General features: G+C 43.9%; 1 protein-coding gene across 10 annotated transcripts in view; it reads left to right on the top strand.

Moving 5' to 3' along the window:
* Positions 1–16,923, top strand: part of LOC143297031 (polypeptide N-acetylgalactosaminyltransferase 13-like) — a 40,111-nt gene that overhangs the window by 10,804 nt on the left and 12,384 nt on the right. For all 10 annotated transcript variants that reach the window (XM_076609193.1, XM_076609188.1, XM_076609197.1 and 7 more), the window contains 4 exons: positions 4,487–5,807; positions 8,998–9,184; positions 13,580–13,746; positions 15,011–15,188. In XM_076609193.1, coding sequence (XP_076465308.1) covers positions 5,570–5,807; positions 8,998–9,184; positions 13,580–13,746; positions 15,011–15,188 — 770 coding nt within the window. In that variant the 5' untranslated portion in view covers positions 4,487–5,569. The remainder of the gene's footprint in view (positions 1–4,486; positions 5,808–8,997; positions 9,185–13,579; positions 13,747–15,010; positions 15,189–16,923) is intronic.

Below are 16,923 nucleotides of genomic sequence, written 5' to 3'. Positions count from 1 at the left end.
TAATCTAATCCAGTGCTAGTTAATACATTTCTTATGAAAAGTAGCCACTGAACATTTTCATTTGTTTGACGATACATGCATTTATATGTTGTGTATACAAGTGAATTTTGAGGAAGCTCTAATATGTGTATCCAATAGCCAATAACTTGACATTATTTTTAGGCTAATAGGGAATCTTCATAATTCTCCTAAAACGGGGAGAACCATTGCTCTTTTATGTACACCAAGTAATTGCTTCCAAACCTTAACATGAAGTCTTTCATGCGGTAATTTGTTGAAAAGACAATTACTGAATTATTCGAATAAATTAAACGATACATCTCCTGCAACATCATATGGAAACCAAACTTCTGCTCCATATGTTGAAATAGGTGTTATCAAAGTATCATATAAATGACACATAATATTTGTATTCATATGTGTATTACGAAATGTTCTGAGTAGCACATGTAGAGCCTTATTAGCTTGATTTTTAAGATGACCTTGTGCTCGACTTAAGTTGCCATTTCTATGAAATATAACCCCTAAATATTTATATTCTTCTGCTGTTTCAATTATGTCCTCTCCACATTTAAAATGTAGGGGTATTTTAGGGACAGTTTTTGAAAAAAACGATTACTTTTGTCTTTTCTCTATTCAAACGTAAGCCCCATTGACTGCAGCAAGAGTGTAAAATGTTAAGCTTTTGTTGCAAGCCGTCTTTAGATAATGATAAAATAACTAAATCATCTGCATATAAAAGACATGGGAGTCTAGTAGATGAAGTGTTGTGAATTGTTGGGGAGTTCATATCTGTCATATCTGTGGTGATATCATTTATGAAAATATTGAATAGAGTTGGGCTGAGTGTATTTCCCTGATGTACCCCCTTTCGAATAATAAATTCTCTGCTGAAATGACCTCGTGATTTTGCGTAGATTTTAGCCTTCGTATACATATTTTTATGATATTAAAACATTTACCTTTTATTCCTATTCGGTGTAGCTTCAGCATCATTGTATCATGCCAAACACTGTCGAACGCTTTTTGAAAATCTGCAAAACAACCATATAGTCGACTGTTTTTTTCTTTTTATTATCTCATCTCCTAGCTCTTTTAAAACAAAGATTTGATCAGCGGTTCTATAGTTGTTGTTTTTTTTCGAAATCCGGCTTGTTCTTTGATACCAGACAATTGGAAAACTGGTATCAGTATCCTTTTATATAAAAGCGGCAAACCAATGGACCCAAATAACTATCGGGGGATTACACTGACTAATACATTAGGTAAAGTATTCTGCACAATCCTGAATACAAGAATGAATGAATATCTGGAGACTAACGACGTTCTGTCATGCAAAAACTGCTGTATATATTATATTATATTATATTATATTATATTATATTATATAACTTTTGCATGACAGGTAACAGAACGGGAAGACTGCTTTTGATCATCTCATTTGTTATTGCATCCCTTCCCGGCGATTTTTGTTGTTTTTTTTGACTTAGGCATGCCTTTCGTATTTCTTCAGTAATTTCTTTATTGAAACTTAACGTATTACCATCATCTAACATTTCAGTGTTTTCAAGTTCATCTTGAAATTTTGTTTTTCGCTCGTCATTTATTTGCACGTCTTTTCCAATTAAACTTTCTAAATGATAAATCCATTTTGAAACATTTAATTGATGTTTACATTCGTTCTGTTCTCCCATTGTCTGCAAAGTTTGAATTGTTTTCCATGCTGACTTTGGATCTTTATTGAGAGCCTCGTTTAATTCTTTCACTAAGAGATTTTTATATGAACGTTTCTTTTGTTTTACCAGTCTGTTGTATACCTTGCGTTTAGCAGAATATTTTTGACCGAAAGACTGATTGTGTGGCTGCCTATTTAACGCATTCAAAATTGATTTAATGTCTCTCCTGTGTTGATAACAGTCTCTGTCAAACCATTTTTCATTTCTTCGGCGTTTTTGCTTATGAAATCTACATTCTGTTCTTAAACTAACACTCGCAGCTGACGTCATTATTTGTGTGAATTCATTAACAACGTCATTCACTTCTATGTCATTACGATAGATTGGTTAACAGTTTGACTGCTCAGTTTGTTATATATATTTATGTATTTGTTCCTGTATCCATGGTAAACCTAAAGCTTTGACATATGCTGCTGATGAATATTGATCCCAAATGTATTTTTCATCAATATAGTTTTGTTTAAATGTATCTTTAAGTAAACTTCTATCGTGAAATTTATCTACTATATTTTGTTTTTGTCTCCGTAGTCCAGTCATAAATAATTTTAATTCTAGTTGGCAACGATCAGAAAACCTTGTAAGAGGGTGAACTTTTATCCTGACTAATTGCCTCAGAGCAAATAATATAATCTACAACACTGCTACCATGCTGATTAAAGCATGTGAAACGCCCATGAAGATCACCCAGTGTTCTTCCATTAAGGATGCACAGATCATTGTCAATGCACATTGATATCAATTTTCTGCCAGTTCTTTGTATCAAAGAGTCCATGGAATTTCTATCGCAATCTGTGTCAAATGAATAAGTACGTGGTAAATTATATACATGTGCAATGATCTCCTTTTCCAAGCGGGCTTTGAAGTTCCAAGTGTGAAATCAGATCAGATTTTCTTCGTTTGTCAGAACTAAGTCCAGTGTATGTAGTGTATCACTGTCTCTCCATCTCGTTGGCTTATCCATGTGTTGGAATAGAAAGTTATCTTGAACACATTCCAGAAATTTGTATTCCTTTGAATCTGTCGCATCTCCTGAAGTTGTCCATGTTGTCCATTCAATCCCCGGGTATTTTTTTTTTTAAGTCACCCATCATCAGTAAGTGTGTATATCCCAAAATTGATGCCTCTGTTATCAAGTCTCTAAGTTTCTTAATTTGTTCTTCGTCTTGATGTGAAAGTGGTCTGTTCACAAGTCAAACCAGTAACGTGTCCTGTTTGTTTAGCTTGATTTTAACATTAAGATGTTTTCACTGAATGTGGTAGTCATCTTAACTTCCAATGCTGGGAAAAGTTTTTGAACATATAAAATCTTCAATGTTTTCATAAAAAAAACCGCTGCATGTCTTGCATGTGTATTTGCGCCGTGCTTTCGCAAAGATGTACAGTTTGTAGACAGGGAGCTCAGTGCAGGCAAAGTGTACTTTTCTGGGGCAGTCAGAACATCTTAGGGTTCGTTCGTCTGTTACCTTTCCGCAAATGAATGCCCATTCTTCGGTTATTGCTATGTTTTGTAGAGTGTCGTCATTTTCAGTTTCTTCTTCTAATTCTTCTGCGTTCACTCGTATGCACACGAGTGGGCTTTTACGTGTATGACCGTTTTTACCCCGCCATGTAGGCAGCCATACTCCGTTTTCGGGGGGGTGTATGCTGGGTATGTTTTTGTTTCCATAACCCACCGCACGCTGACATGGATTACAGGATCTTTAACGTGCGTATTTGATCTTCTGCTTGTATATACACACGAAGGGGGTTCAGGCACTGGCAGGTCTGCACATATGTTGACCTGGGAGATCGTAAAAATCTCCACCCTTTACCCACCAGGCGCCGTCACCGTGATTCGAACTCGGGACCCTCAGATTGACAGTCCAACGCTTTAACCACTCGGCTATTGCGCCCGTCATTTTTTTTTCAGTTTCAAATTCATTTTCATTTGCAATTTCATTTTCATTTGCAATCTCGTTGTACTCACCAGCACCGAAAACCATCGGTTCACTGTGACCGGCGAGTTTCATTGCTGTCTCAGACTTATCTAGGCTGTTGTAGGCCTTGTGTGCAGCTTGGGGGAATCCCGTTACTGAGCGTGAAGCATCGTTCCATGTTCTGAAGATTCCGATCTTTCGGCTTTTACTGACTGCGTAGTATTTATCTTTCCTGCCTTTCTTCGGTGACGACATTTCAGCTGATTTGACTGAACATGATAAGCAGAATCCAGTATCGTCACTCAAAGCTTTACCAAACTGAGTGTGTCCGATTGTTGCTATGTTGTGTGTGTGTGTGTGTGTGTGTGTGTGTGTGTGTGTGTGTGTGTGAGAGAGAGAGAGAGAGAGAGTCAGGTCGAGTCAGGAAACGATAATACTATTCGTGTGCTGTCACTGCCAGCAGCCTACCCCTTACAAAGAAGTGATATAGACGATCACCACACAGTATAAAATTTGTGTGTATGAGAGAGAGTGCGTGTGTGTTCGTGTGTCACACACACACACACACACACACACACACACACACACACAGAACACACACGCGTGCGATAGATAGATGGATAGTAGAGAGACAGGGGCACAGAGACAGAGAGTGAGATAGAAAAATATGCGAAACGGACGCTGTCCTGTATTCACCCATTAACATTCCCCTCAACACCCCCCCCCCCCTTACTTCTTTCCCTGTTTACCACCACCACCACCCTCCTGACTAGACGACCATCACCTCCCCACATATTGTAATAATATCTATATCTTGGTATGTGTGTATTCCAGGTCTCCTCAGTCAGCCAGCACTCCCTAAAGCCATGGGAACGGGACAGGCGGATGACAAAGCACCGGCCTGGGACAGCTCTCAGGACAGATAGCAGTGAGTGAGAGACCAGCGCCAGTGAGAGCGTGGCAGTGTTCACCAGCCCCTTATCTCTCCACAGCCTGAACTGTGCGCAGCCACCGGGCACAGGGGCGACCTCCCCCCCCCCCTTCATGTCCACGTCACAGAACAAGGCTGCAGGTTCGTGAAGACACGTCGTACAGTGCTGGGAGAGCTTTTTGTTGGGTGCATAAAAGAGGTTTTTGTTGTTGTTTCAAAGTTATGTGTTTTTTCTAAAAGTCTGCGAATACTATCGGTTTTGGTGCCTTTGTGTTTTATATAAAACTTTATTTATTTATTGATCTATTCGCTTATCTGTCCATCTGCTTTTTTTGTTTGAATCAGCGATGGAAGAAGAAAATGATTTTTATAAAGAATGTCGAAAAGCGAAAATTTCATGACGATTGGGAAATAACCCCATTTCATTCTGAGCGGACAACCGAGGAAATCACAAGACACATGTGTGTTTTCCTTTGCGAAACTAATACTATCAGTTTCCTGTTGTACGGACTGTTGACCGGTTCATAACGTCCATTGAAAACCAGTGTGTTCATGAAATGCCTCAAATATTATGTGTTCCTACTGAAAGCGTCAGACTGACTTTGAAACCAATCATAAATCATAACAGGGAATAGGGACTGTTTGTTTCTGTGGAACGTACACAGCTGAACATTTGTTGAAAACCCCAAGTCATCCTTTTTTTTTGTTTTTCTTCTTTGATATTGACAATCTGAAGCGATTAATTCCGTTTCGTGGACAATCTATATTCATTATATCCATTTGGACTACCTCAAGTCATCGTATCCGTTTGTGGACTACCTCAAGTCATCGTATCCGTTTTTGGACTACCTGAAGTCATCGTATCCGTTTTTGGACTACCTCAAGTCATCGTTTGCGTTTTTGACTCTCCCAAGTCAATTGCTTTCGTCATCAGTGTCGTGGGCTATCCCAAGTTTGTTGGACACCTACACCGCTGCGTCATCACCATGAAGCTTCATCAACGTTACGTCATCCTGGCAGCCTTTGCCGTGGGGTTGGTGGTGTCAGTGAATCTGCTGCTGACCCTGAAGACCCGGCACAACCTGTTCACTGCCGTGCAGAACCTGCCCGCGATTGTGAAGAAGTCGTTGGGATCTGAACGTTCCGACCTCCGGCCACAGCCCAACAAGTTTGTGCGGCAGCTGACTGTGGAGGAGTTCAGAGAAAACCCTGCCTATAAAACAGGTACGTCTGTCGTTGTCGCTGTGTCTGTCATTGGTGAATGAATGTGTGAATGAATCATTACTGATTGATTAGTTGGTTTAATTAATCATCGTCTCACAAAAAGATATGATCAGCCGTCCGTCTAATATTGCAAATCTTAACAAATGAAAGCACAGAGTACAAATATTCATTACTATGGTATCTATAAACACGACAGCTCATTCAAGCAGATTCACAAATGAATCAACAACGTCAATTCTTTATATCGCCTTCTCAGTTGGTTTGGAATTTGTTTTTTTTTCTTCTAGAAAACAATTGCAGTGCGGCGTTTCATGTCTACATACCAAAATATTGTGTCTGTAATCGGTCATGTATTCATGGGGCCAAAGGAGGGGAGGGGAGGTAAGGATTCATCACTGTCACAAACTATGTCAGGATTCATCATAATCACGAATTATGTCAGGATTCATCACTATCACGTACTATGTCAGGATTCATCATAATCACGAATTATGTCAGGATTCATCACTATCGCGTACTATGTCAGGATTCATCATAATCACGAACTATGTCAGGATTCATCACTATCACGTACTATGTCAGGATTCATCATAATCACGAATTATGTCAGGATTAATCACTATCGCGTACTATGTAAGGATTCATCATTATCACGAACTATGTCAGGATTTAATTCTTCACTATCGCGTACTGTGTCAGGATTCATCATTATCACGAACTATGCCAGGATTCATCACCATCACGAACTATGTCAGGATTCATTACTATCACGTACTATGTAAGGATTCATTACTATCACGTACTATGTAAGGATTCATTAGTATCACGTACTATGTAAGGATTCATTAGTATCACGTACTATGTAAGGATTCATTAGTATCACGTACTATGTAAGGATTATCACGAACTATGTCAGGATTCATTAGTATCACGTACTATGTAAGGATTCATAACTATCACGTACTATGTTAGGATTCATGACTATCACGTACTATGACTGTAAGGATTCATCACTGTCACGTACTGTATACGGATTCACCACTAGCACGTACCATGTAAGAATTCTTCATTATCAAGGACAGCATAGTCTGACTTACCAGATTAGCCCCTGCATACTGAACCTTCTAATGGTCACCGAGCTGCTAACTACCAACATGCCTACGTTGCTGAGGGCAGTGTGCACCTTCTCATTCACTTCAACACCGTGTTGGGGGAGTGATGGTCATGTGGTAGTGCCCTCACCAAGACTTCCAGGGGATCGAGTCCTACATACGGACCGTGATTTTTTAACCCCCCCACCCCCTCCACTAGACCTATAGTGGTGGTCTGGGTGCTAGTCATTCGGATGAGACAATGAACCGACGTCCGGATGCCAACAGAAAGGTTGTCTCTGGGACATCCTGGCGATAATCCTCTTTGATAGTCAAGACAACAACAGAAACCACTTGCCAACAGAAAGGTTGTCCCTGGGACATCCTGGAGATAACCCTCTTTGATAGTCAAGACAACAACAGAAACCACTTGCCAACAGAAAGGTTGTCCCTGGGACATCCTGGAGATAACCCTCTTTGATAGTCAAGACAACAACAGAAACCACTTGCCAACAGAAAGGTTGTCCCTGGGACATCCTGGAGATAACCCTCTTTGATAGTCAAGACAACAACAGAAACCACTTGCCAACAGAAAGAAAACGAAACAAAAATATGGGTGGCGCTGCACTGTGGCGATGGGGTCTCCCCAGGGGCAACAACCCAAAGCATACACGGAGAAATCTAATATAACAAAAGGTGATACAACATAATGCAAAGCATCGCAATGCAACACAATTCAGTGCAATACAGTGCATTCAAAACATAAACATAGACTGAGAGAGAGAGAGAGAGAGAGAGAGAGAGAATACAAGACAATATCTCTATCATCGAGGATAATAGATAAGCAAGTCACAATCTTGTTTACATCCAGCCCTCGCCCTAGAGCCGGAATAAGGGTAAAGAAGCAAAAGGAGAAAAAACACAACCAAAATACACACATCCCTATTTCCCGATTATCCCACCATTTACAGCCATCATTCATCCTTACATATCCTCACGCCAACTCCGCTCTTCTTCTGACACCCACCTGCTTAGGATCCCCCATGGTCGAACCAAAACGTATGGCCAACGGAGTTTTTTTTTTTTTTTATACCAAGCCTGCATTCTTTGGAATCAACTTCTTCAGTCTCTCCGTCACTCATCTTCGCTGCGATCTTTCAAATCCAGCCCGTAGACCCACCTTCACCTTCCTGAATAATTCTCAACAGCTTATGCCTTTTCAGTATGGACAAAAATGACTATCAGTGAGGAGTGAGTTTGAGAGTTTCAGAGTTTGTAGGTTGTATTTTTGATTGTGTACTATTTATGATTCTCTACCATGACTTGTGTTTGTGCATGCGCGCGTACTAGTGCATGTGTGTAGGGATGAATAATTGAATAATATTTGGTATCTTGTGTTCAATTTTTATTGTTTTTTTTTTTTAATTAACGTGTGTTTCTTTGTTGTTGATTTTTGGTGTGTGTTTTTTCGTAAACGCCTTGGGCTTACTTTCAAGATTTGGCGTAAATGCTAATAATAATGATAATGATAATACTGATTCCACTAAAAGCAAAATAAAAGAAAATATCTTGAGGGGAAAAACACACCAACCAAAATGTGCCGATACAACAGGGAAAACACCAGTCCTTCCGTCGCAATCAGAGAGAGAGAGAGAGACAGACAGACAGACAGACAGACAGACAGAAACAAAGACAGAGACAGATTGGTGAACGTTGACAGCATGTAAAAAGATATGTGGATGTTTGTAATTATTACAACCTGCCCTTCATTGCATACCCCCATAAATGCCTGACTGTGAATACAAGTACACTCTTTTCCAGACGAATGGAAGATGTTGATTCTGGTCCGTTTTTTTTTTCTGAAGGAAACAAATATGTCTTCCGGTACTCGAATGATTACATTGGCCGACAATGCACACGCGTTCAGTTTAGAGAAAAAAATAATTTAGAGTAAACCCCCGTCAGAAAACAACAACGAAACTTTCAAGTATCAGGTCTATCTCTAGTCAGAAACCAGGTCTATCTCTAGTCTAACCTTGGCATGAACCCAAGATGACGACGGCGATGATGATGTTGATGACAACGCTGAGGATTTCCAGGTAACCCCCTGATAGACAACTACGGCCAGAACAACCCCATGGCGCCGGGGGAAGGCGGGACGGCGGTGGTGCTTCCTGACAGCATGAAGAACAACGTGTCGGCCGCCATAGAGAAGTACCGCATCAACGTTCTGGCCAGCGACATGGTACCACTCAACCGTCTGGTGCCAGACTCCAGGTTCCCTGGGTGAGGAGGGAGAGAGACAGACAGACAGAGAGAGAGAGAGAGAGAGAGAGAGAGAGAGAGAGAGAGAGGATGGGGGGGATGTGGGGGAGGGGGGTGTAGGGAGAAAAATCTTTTATTGTCCACATAGCAATACAGCCCTCTGGACAAGGGGGGAGGGGGGGGGGGGGGGTATCGTTTTAAGCATTTGTTGTACCTATTGAATAATTCTAATACACACATACTACACATTCTGCACACACACACACACACACACACACACACACACACACACACACACACACACACACGCACGCACACACACACGCATACACACCTGATAATGCGCGCACTCAAATACGAACAGATACAGACACAAAATATAGGGAAAATCTTCACAGTCATACCAATGATAGGTTGTAAATCTCCCGAATTAAGCCGTATTTCCGGATGATTAACGGTTTATTTGGTTGAGGCACGTCCGAAAATGCCATTTACCTGTTCCCAGTTTCCGGAACGTAGGCTATGCTCGGTAAGAAGACGGCATAACATCGTTTTTCTTGTTCGCAATTACAAGAAAAGACATAGAAATTCTGGACAGAACACGGTGACACTAACTACACCATTGACGTGCTTACTGCATATGAATATTCTTAAGTGGATATTGATTTAGCTGGAATGAACATAAAAAAAGAAAAAATAGTATTGAAATTTCTTTCAGTTTTGGTCAGCCTGTTGTGGGACTGCTTCGTGCAGATCTTTTCATGTTGCAGTATGCCTCAGGTGATGTTATCGTCTCTGTTAGGCTGAATTAAAAGAATTTCTTAAACAATCGATATATGTCAAGAAAACATGATTTAAATGGTGTTATTACTTCAAATACAAAAATACTTTTATCGCGCTAAAAAAAAAAGACCCATCGCTTTAAATATCAAATTTGCTCAAATGAAGTCAGATGTGGCGTAGCATTGGTGATTACACTACTTGCTTCTGAACAGAACATCCATGGTTCGATCCCGCCAGCAGGCTTGTTCCCCCAACCCCCCCCCCACCCCACCCCACCCCAAGGTTATTGATATTTAATACAAGACCCATTTTAACGATTAAAAAAAAAAATCTCGTTTTTTCTCACGATTCCTTTACTGGATACAGCGTGTGTCTCAAGTGAGTCTTGAAGGCCTTGCTTCTCTTGTTTCTCACATACATTGCTTCTGCTATGAATATAGCTAGAGCTTCCAATGAGTTTTCATTATCATTCGAAAAAAATATTTATAACATGATTGTGATTGGGGTTACCTAAGAAAGAATTTATCGGACTACAGATTGGGGGGGGGGTGCGGAGGGGAGCATGGGGGTGTGGAGGGAAGGTGAGGAAGGTGAAGAGGAGGAAGGAAGAGGGAATGGGGTTGTGCGGGATGCCTGCCATTATTTCTTCCCGTGCCTCTGTCCGGGTGTCTGTCTTCACGTGCCTCTGTCTTCACGTGCCTCTGTCCCGGTGTCTGTCTTCACGTGTCTCTGTGTGGGTGTCTGTCTTCACGTGTCTCTGTCCGGGTGTCTGTCTTCACGTGTCTCTGTCCGGTTGTCTGTCTTCACGTGTCTCTGTCCGGGTGTCTGTCTTCACGTGTCTCTGTACGGGTGTCTGTCTTCACGTGTCTCTGTCCGGGTGTCTGTCTTCACGTGTCTCTGTGTGGGTGTCTGTCTTCACGTGTCTCTGTCCGGTTGTCTGTCTTCACGTGTCTCTGTACGGGTGTCTGTCTTCACGTGTCTCTGTCCGGGTGTCTGTCTTCACGTGTCTCTGTGTGGGTGTCTGTCTTCACGTGTCTCTGTCCGGTTGTCTGTCTTCACGTGTCTCTGTACGGGTGTCTGTCTTCACGTGTCTCTGTATGGGTGTCTGTCTTCACGTGTCTCTGTATGGGTGTCTGTCTTCACGTGTCTCTGTATGGGTGTCTGTCTTCACGTGTCTCTGTGTGGGTGTCTGTCTTCACGTGTCTCTGTATGGGTGTCTGTCTTCACGTGTCTCTGTCCGGGTGTCTGTCTTCACGTGTCTCTGTCCGGGTGTCTGTCTTCACGTGTCTCTGTCCGGTTGTCTGTCTTCACGTGCCTCTGTCCGGTTGTCTGTCTTCACGTGCCTCTGTGTGGGTGTCTGTCTTCACGTGTCTCTGTGTGGGTGTCTGTCTTCACGTGTCTCTGTATGGGTGTCTGTCTTCACGTGCCTCTGTATGGGTGTCTGTCTTCACGTGTCTCTGTGTGGGTGTCTGTCTTCACGTGTCTCTGTGTGGGTGTCTGTCTTCACGTGTCTCTGTCCAGGTGTCTGTCTTCACGTGTCTCTGTGTGGGTGTCCGTCTTCACGTGTCTCTGTCCGGGTGTCTGTCTTCACGTGTCTCTGTACGGGTGTCTGTCTTCACGTGTCTCTGTGTGGGTGTCTGTCTTCACGTGTCTCTGTATGGGTGTCTGTCTTCACGTGTCTCTGTAAGGGTGTCTGTCTTCACGTGTCTCTCTCAGGGTGTCTGTCTTCGTGTGTGTGTGTGTGTGTGTGTGTGTGTGTGTGTGTGTGTGTGTGTGTGTGTGTGTGTGTGTGTGTGTGTGTGTGTGAAGATGGACAGACAGTCAGACTGACATAGAGAGGGCTAGGGGTAATTAACGTCTCAACGTAAACACACACACACACACACACACACACACACACACACACACACACACACACACACACACACACACACTACGCCACCACACAGACACACAAACAGACACACATACACACACACACACACATACTCACACACACAATCACCCACTCACCCCCCCCCCCCTACGCCGCCCCCCCCCACACACACACACACCCCGCGCGAGACTGATATGATGTTCAGCACAATACCCGTGTACACGTGAAATAACAACTGTTTTTGGATCCTTGATTTTCTGTTTGTGCAATGCTAAACGTCTCAGGACAGCACAGCTGAGGTAAGCCAGATGTCGATCTATTGTGTGTGTCATGCCAACGGTAGGCTAGAGACAAATGGTGTTAGGATGACACAGTGTGTTGAGCAGCCCGAATTTCAGACAGAGAAATTTATCGTGACAAAAAAGAAGACGATGTAATTCAATGGAATGCACGAAATGCAACGCAACACAACACAACACAGCACATCACAGCACAGCACAGCACAGCACAGCACAACGCAGCACAGCACAGCATTGCACAGCATAGCATAGCACAGCACAGCAACGCACAGGACTGCACAGCACAGCACAACGCAGCACAGCACAGCACAGCATAGCATAGCATAGCATAGCATAGCATAGCATAGCATAGCATAGCATAGCACAGCAACGCACAGGACTGCACAGCGCAGCACAGCACAGTATAGCACAGCACAGCACAGCACAGCACAACGCAGCTCAACACAGTACAGCACAGCACAGCATAGCATAGCATAGCATAGCATAGCACAGCACAGCAACGCACAGGACTGCACAGCGCAGCACAGCACAGCATAGCATAGCATAGCATAGCACAGCACAGCAACGCACAGGACTGCACAGCGCAGCACAGCACAGTATAGCACAGCACAGCTCAACACAGTACAGCACAGCACAATACAATACAACACAATAGTACAAAACAGTACAATACAGCGCAACACAACTCAGCGCAACGCAACACAACTCAACTCAGCGCAACGGAACATAATACAATGCAACATAAAACAACACAACGCAACACAACTCAACTCAGCGCAACGGAACATAATACAATGCAACATAACATAACACAACACAACACAACACAATGCAATGCAACAAAATTCGACCCAACACAATATAACACAACACATTACAATGCAACACAATACAACTCAATACAATGCAATGTAACACAATACAATGCAACACAATGCAATCCAACACAATACAACACAACACATTACCATGTAACACAATGCAGTGTAACACAATACAATCCAACACAATGCAATGTAACACAATACAATGCAACACAATGCAATCCAACACAATACAACACAACACATTACCATGTAACACAATGCAATGTAACACAATACAATCCAACACAATGCAATGTAACACAATACAATGCAACACAATGCAATCCAACACAATACAACACAACACATTACCATGTAACACAATGCAATGTAACACAATACAATGCAACACAATGCAATGCAACACAATACAACGCAACACATTACCATGTAACACAATGCAGTGTAACACAATACAATCCAACACAATGCAACTCAACACAATGCAACTCAACACAATGCAACTCAACACAATGCAACTCAACACAATGCAACTCAACACAATGTAACTCAACACAATACAATGCAACACAATGCAGCTCAACACAATGCAACTCAACACAATGCAGTACAAAGCAGTGTCCTGTGGCAGCTGCTCCGTGAAGACCTACCCGGAGGACCTGCCCTCAGCCTCCATCATCATCCCCTTCCACGACGAGTGGCCGTCCGTGCTGCTCAGGACCATCTACAGCGTCGTCAACCGCACGCCGCGGAGACTGCTGTGGGAGATCCTGCTGGTGGACGACGCCAGTGCCATGGGTAGGGGTGTGGGGGTGGGCATGGTCTGTGCCATGGGTAGGGGTGTGGGGGTGGGCATGGTCTGTGCCATGGGTAGGGGTGTGGGGGTAGACATAGTCTGTGCCATGGGTAGGGGTGTGGGGGTAGACATAGTCTGTGCCATGGGTAGGGATGTGGGGGTAGACATAGTCTGTGCCATGGGTAGGGGTGTGGGGGTAGACATAGTCTGTGCCATGGGTAGGGGTGTGGGTGTGGCCATTGCCATGGGTAGGGGTGTGGGTGTGGCCAGTGCCATGGGTAGGGGTGTGGGGGTGGGCATGGTCTGTGCCATGGGTAGGGGTGTGGGGGTGGGCATGGTCTGTGCCATGGGTAGGGGTGTGGGGGTAGACATAGTCTGTGCCATGGGTAGGGGGGTGGGCATGGCCAGTGCCATGGGCAGGGGTGTGGGGGTGGGGGTGGCCAGTGCCATGGGTAGGGGTGTGGGGGTGGGCATGGTCTGTGCCATGGGTAGGGGTGTGGGGGTGGGCAGTGCCATGGGCAGGGGTGTGGGGGTGGCCAGTGCCATGGGTAGAGGTGTGGGGGTGGGCAGTGCCATGGGTAGGGGTGTGGGGGTGGGCAGTGCCATGGGTAGGGGTGTGGGGGTGGGCATGGTCTGTGCCATGGGTAGGGGTGTGGGGGTGGGCAGTGCCATGGGTAGGGGTGTGGGGGTGGCCAGTGCCATGGGTAGGGGTGTGGGGGTGGGCATGGTCTGTGCCATGGGTAGGGGTGTGGGGGTGGGCATGGTCTGTGCCATGGGTAGGGGTGTGGGGGTGGCCAGTGCCATGGGTAGGGGTGTGGGGGTGGGCATGGTCTGTGCCATGGGTAGGGGTGTGGGGGTGGGCAGTGCCATGGGTAGAGGTGTGGGGATGGGAAGTGCCATGGGTAGGGGTGTGGGGGTGGGCATGGTCTGTGCCATGGGTAGGGGTGTGGGGGTGGGCATGGTCTGTGCCATGGGTAGGGGTGTGGGGGTGGGCATGGTCTGTGCCATGGGTAGGGGTGTGGGGGTGGGCATGGTCTGTGCCATGGGTAGGGGTGTGGGGGTGGGCATGGCCAGTGCCATGGGTAGGGGTGTATATCTATCTATTTATCTCTCTAGTTATTCATTAAAGTTTTCACAATATGTTTTGCTTCAATAATATCTTCATAGATAGTACAGATTATCAAATGACAGGTTAATCATATATAAAAAAAAGACGTCCTTCCAGTCGAGCTGCCCCTCATCCTCGTTGCTGTGTGCTGTGGACAGAGAGCCTGAAGGGAGACCTGGACGACTACCTGGCGTCTCAGTTCCCAGTGGGGCTGATCAGGGTCGTCAGGCTGATCGAGAGGGTGGGTCTGGTCCGAGCGCGTATGGAAGGCGTGCGGCGCGCCACCGGGGACGTGATCGTCATCTTTGACAGCCACATGGAGGTCAACGTGCAGTGGTCAGTGCTGCTTGGTCTGTGTGTGTGTGTGTGTGTGTGTGTGTGTGTGTGTGTGTGTGTCTTTGAGTGCATGTTTTTCTGTCTATCTCTGTTTTTTTTTGTCTCTCAGCTTGTCTGTCTTTTTGTCTGTCTGATTCTCTGTCTGTGTCTGTCTGCCTGTCTGTATATATATATATATATATATATATATATATATATATATATATATATATATATAGATAGATATATATATCTGTCTGTCTAAAAATTAGGCAAAAAAACACTACAATCATATACAAACTGCGTGGTCAGAAAGGTCTGATAATTTCTTCTGTAGCCTGTGTTGGAATCTGTTGCATTGATAAATGAATGAACGGACGTATTTTGTGTTGGGTGGCTGTTTTGTTTCACTATTTGCTTTCATCATTTTCATTTATTCATTCTATTGTTTTGTTATGCAATAAAAGTATATTGATGTATTCACCCATGTCATAAGGACCATACCCGAAAACGGAGTATGGCTGCTTACATGGCGTGGTAAAAACGGTCATACACGTAAAAGCCCGCTCGCGTTCATACGAGAAAACGTGAGAGTTGCATCCCACGAAGAAGAAGAAGATACCGACCTCGTGGCTGTGAATTAAAGCGTCTCTGTCGGTCTCATTGTCTGTGTCTGTTTGTCTCCCTTTCTCTCTTCCCCTTGCTCTGTAGCTTTCTCTATGTCTGTTTGCTCCTGTCTCTGTTCCTCCGACTGTTTTTAAGAAGAAGACGAAAAAGAAGGAATGTGTCTGACACATGTGCGCACATTTTCCTCATGTGTGAAGGAAAGGCGCGTCCGTTAACTAACAAGCTTTCTTTTAAGCGTGGAGTCTCCAGCCTGTTTTTTTCTGTGATATATAGATATTGATGTATTGATGAAAAACGTTGGTGTTTAGATTGGTTCAAGGTGGATTTTGAATTTCGGTTGGTGTTTAGGTTGGTGTATTGGTGAACAGACTCATGCACTTTGATTTGACAAGTGTATTGGTGTGTTGATGAATAGAATGTGTATCTTAACATACCAGTGTATGAATTGGTGTATTGGTGACGAGATTGGTGTATGTTTTTTCTAGTGTATAGATCGGTGTATTGGTGAATAGACTGATGGATTTGATTGACTAGTGTATAGTTTGGTGTGTTGATGAATGGAATGTGTATTTCAATAGATCAGTGTATAGACAGGTGCACTGATGAATAGAACGGTGTATTCTTAAGCCATGTGCATAGACCGGTGTATTGGTGAATAGACTGGTGTATCGGTGAATAGACTGTGTAGACTGGTGTATCGTAGACTGGTGAATCGGTGAATAGACTGGTGTATTGGTGAAGGGAATGGTGTATCGGTGAATAGACTGGTGTACCGATGAAGGAAATGGTGTATCGGTGAATAGACTGGTGTACTGATGAAGGAAATGGTGTATCGGTGAATAGACTGGTGTAGTGATGAAGGAAATGGTGTATCAGTGAATAGACTGGTGTACTGATGAAGGACATGGTGTATCAGTGAATAGACTGGTGTAGTGATGAAGGGAATGGTGTATCGGTGAATAGACTGGTGTACTGATGAAGGGAATGGTGTATCGGTGAATAGACTGGTGTACTGGTGAAGGAAATGGTGTATCAGTGAATAGACTGATGTACTGATGAAGGAAATGGTGTATCGGTAAATAGACTGGTGTATTGGTGAAGGGAATGGTGTATCGGTGAATAGACTGGT

Source organism: Babylonia areolata, chromosome 22 (assembly GCF_041734735.1).
Source record: "Babylonia areolata isolate BAREFJ2019XMU chromosome 22, ASM4173473v1, whole genome shotgun sequence".
NCBI classification, from domain to species: domain Eukaryota; kingdom Metazoa; phylum Mollusca; class Gastropoda; order Neogastropoda; family Buccinidae; genus Babylonia; species Babylonia areolata.
Note: the sequence above shows the minus strand (reverse complement) of the source record. Positions and strands in the feature narration are given on the sequence as shown.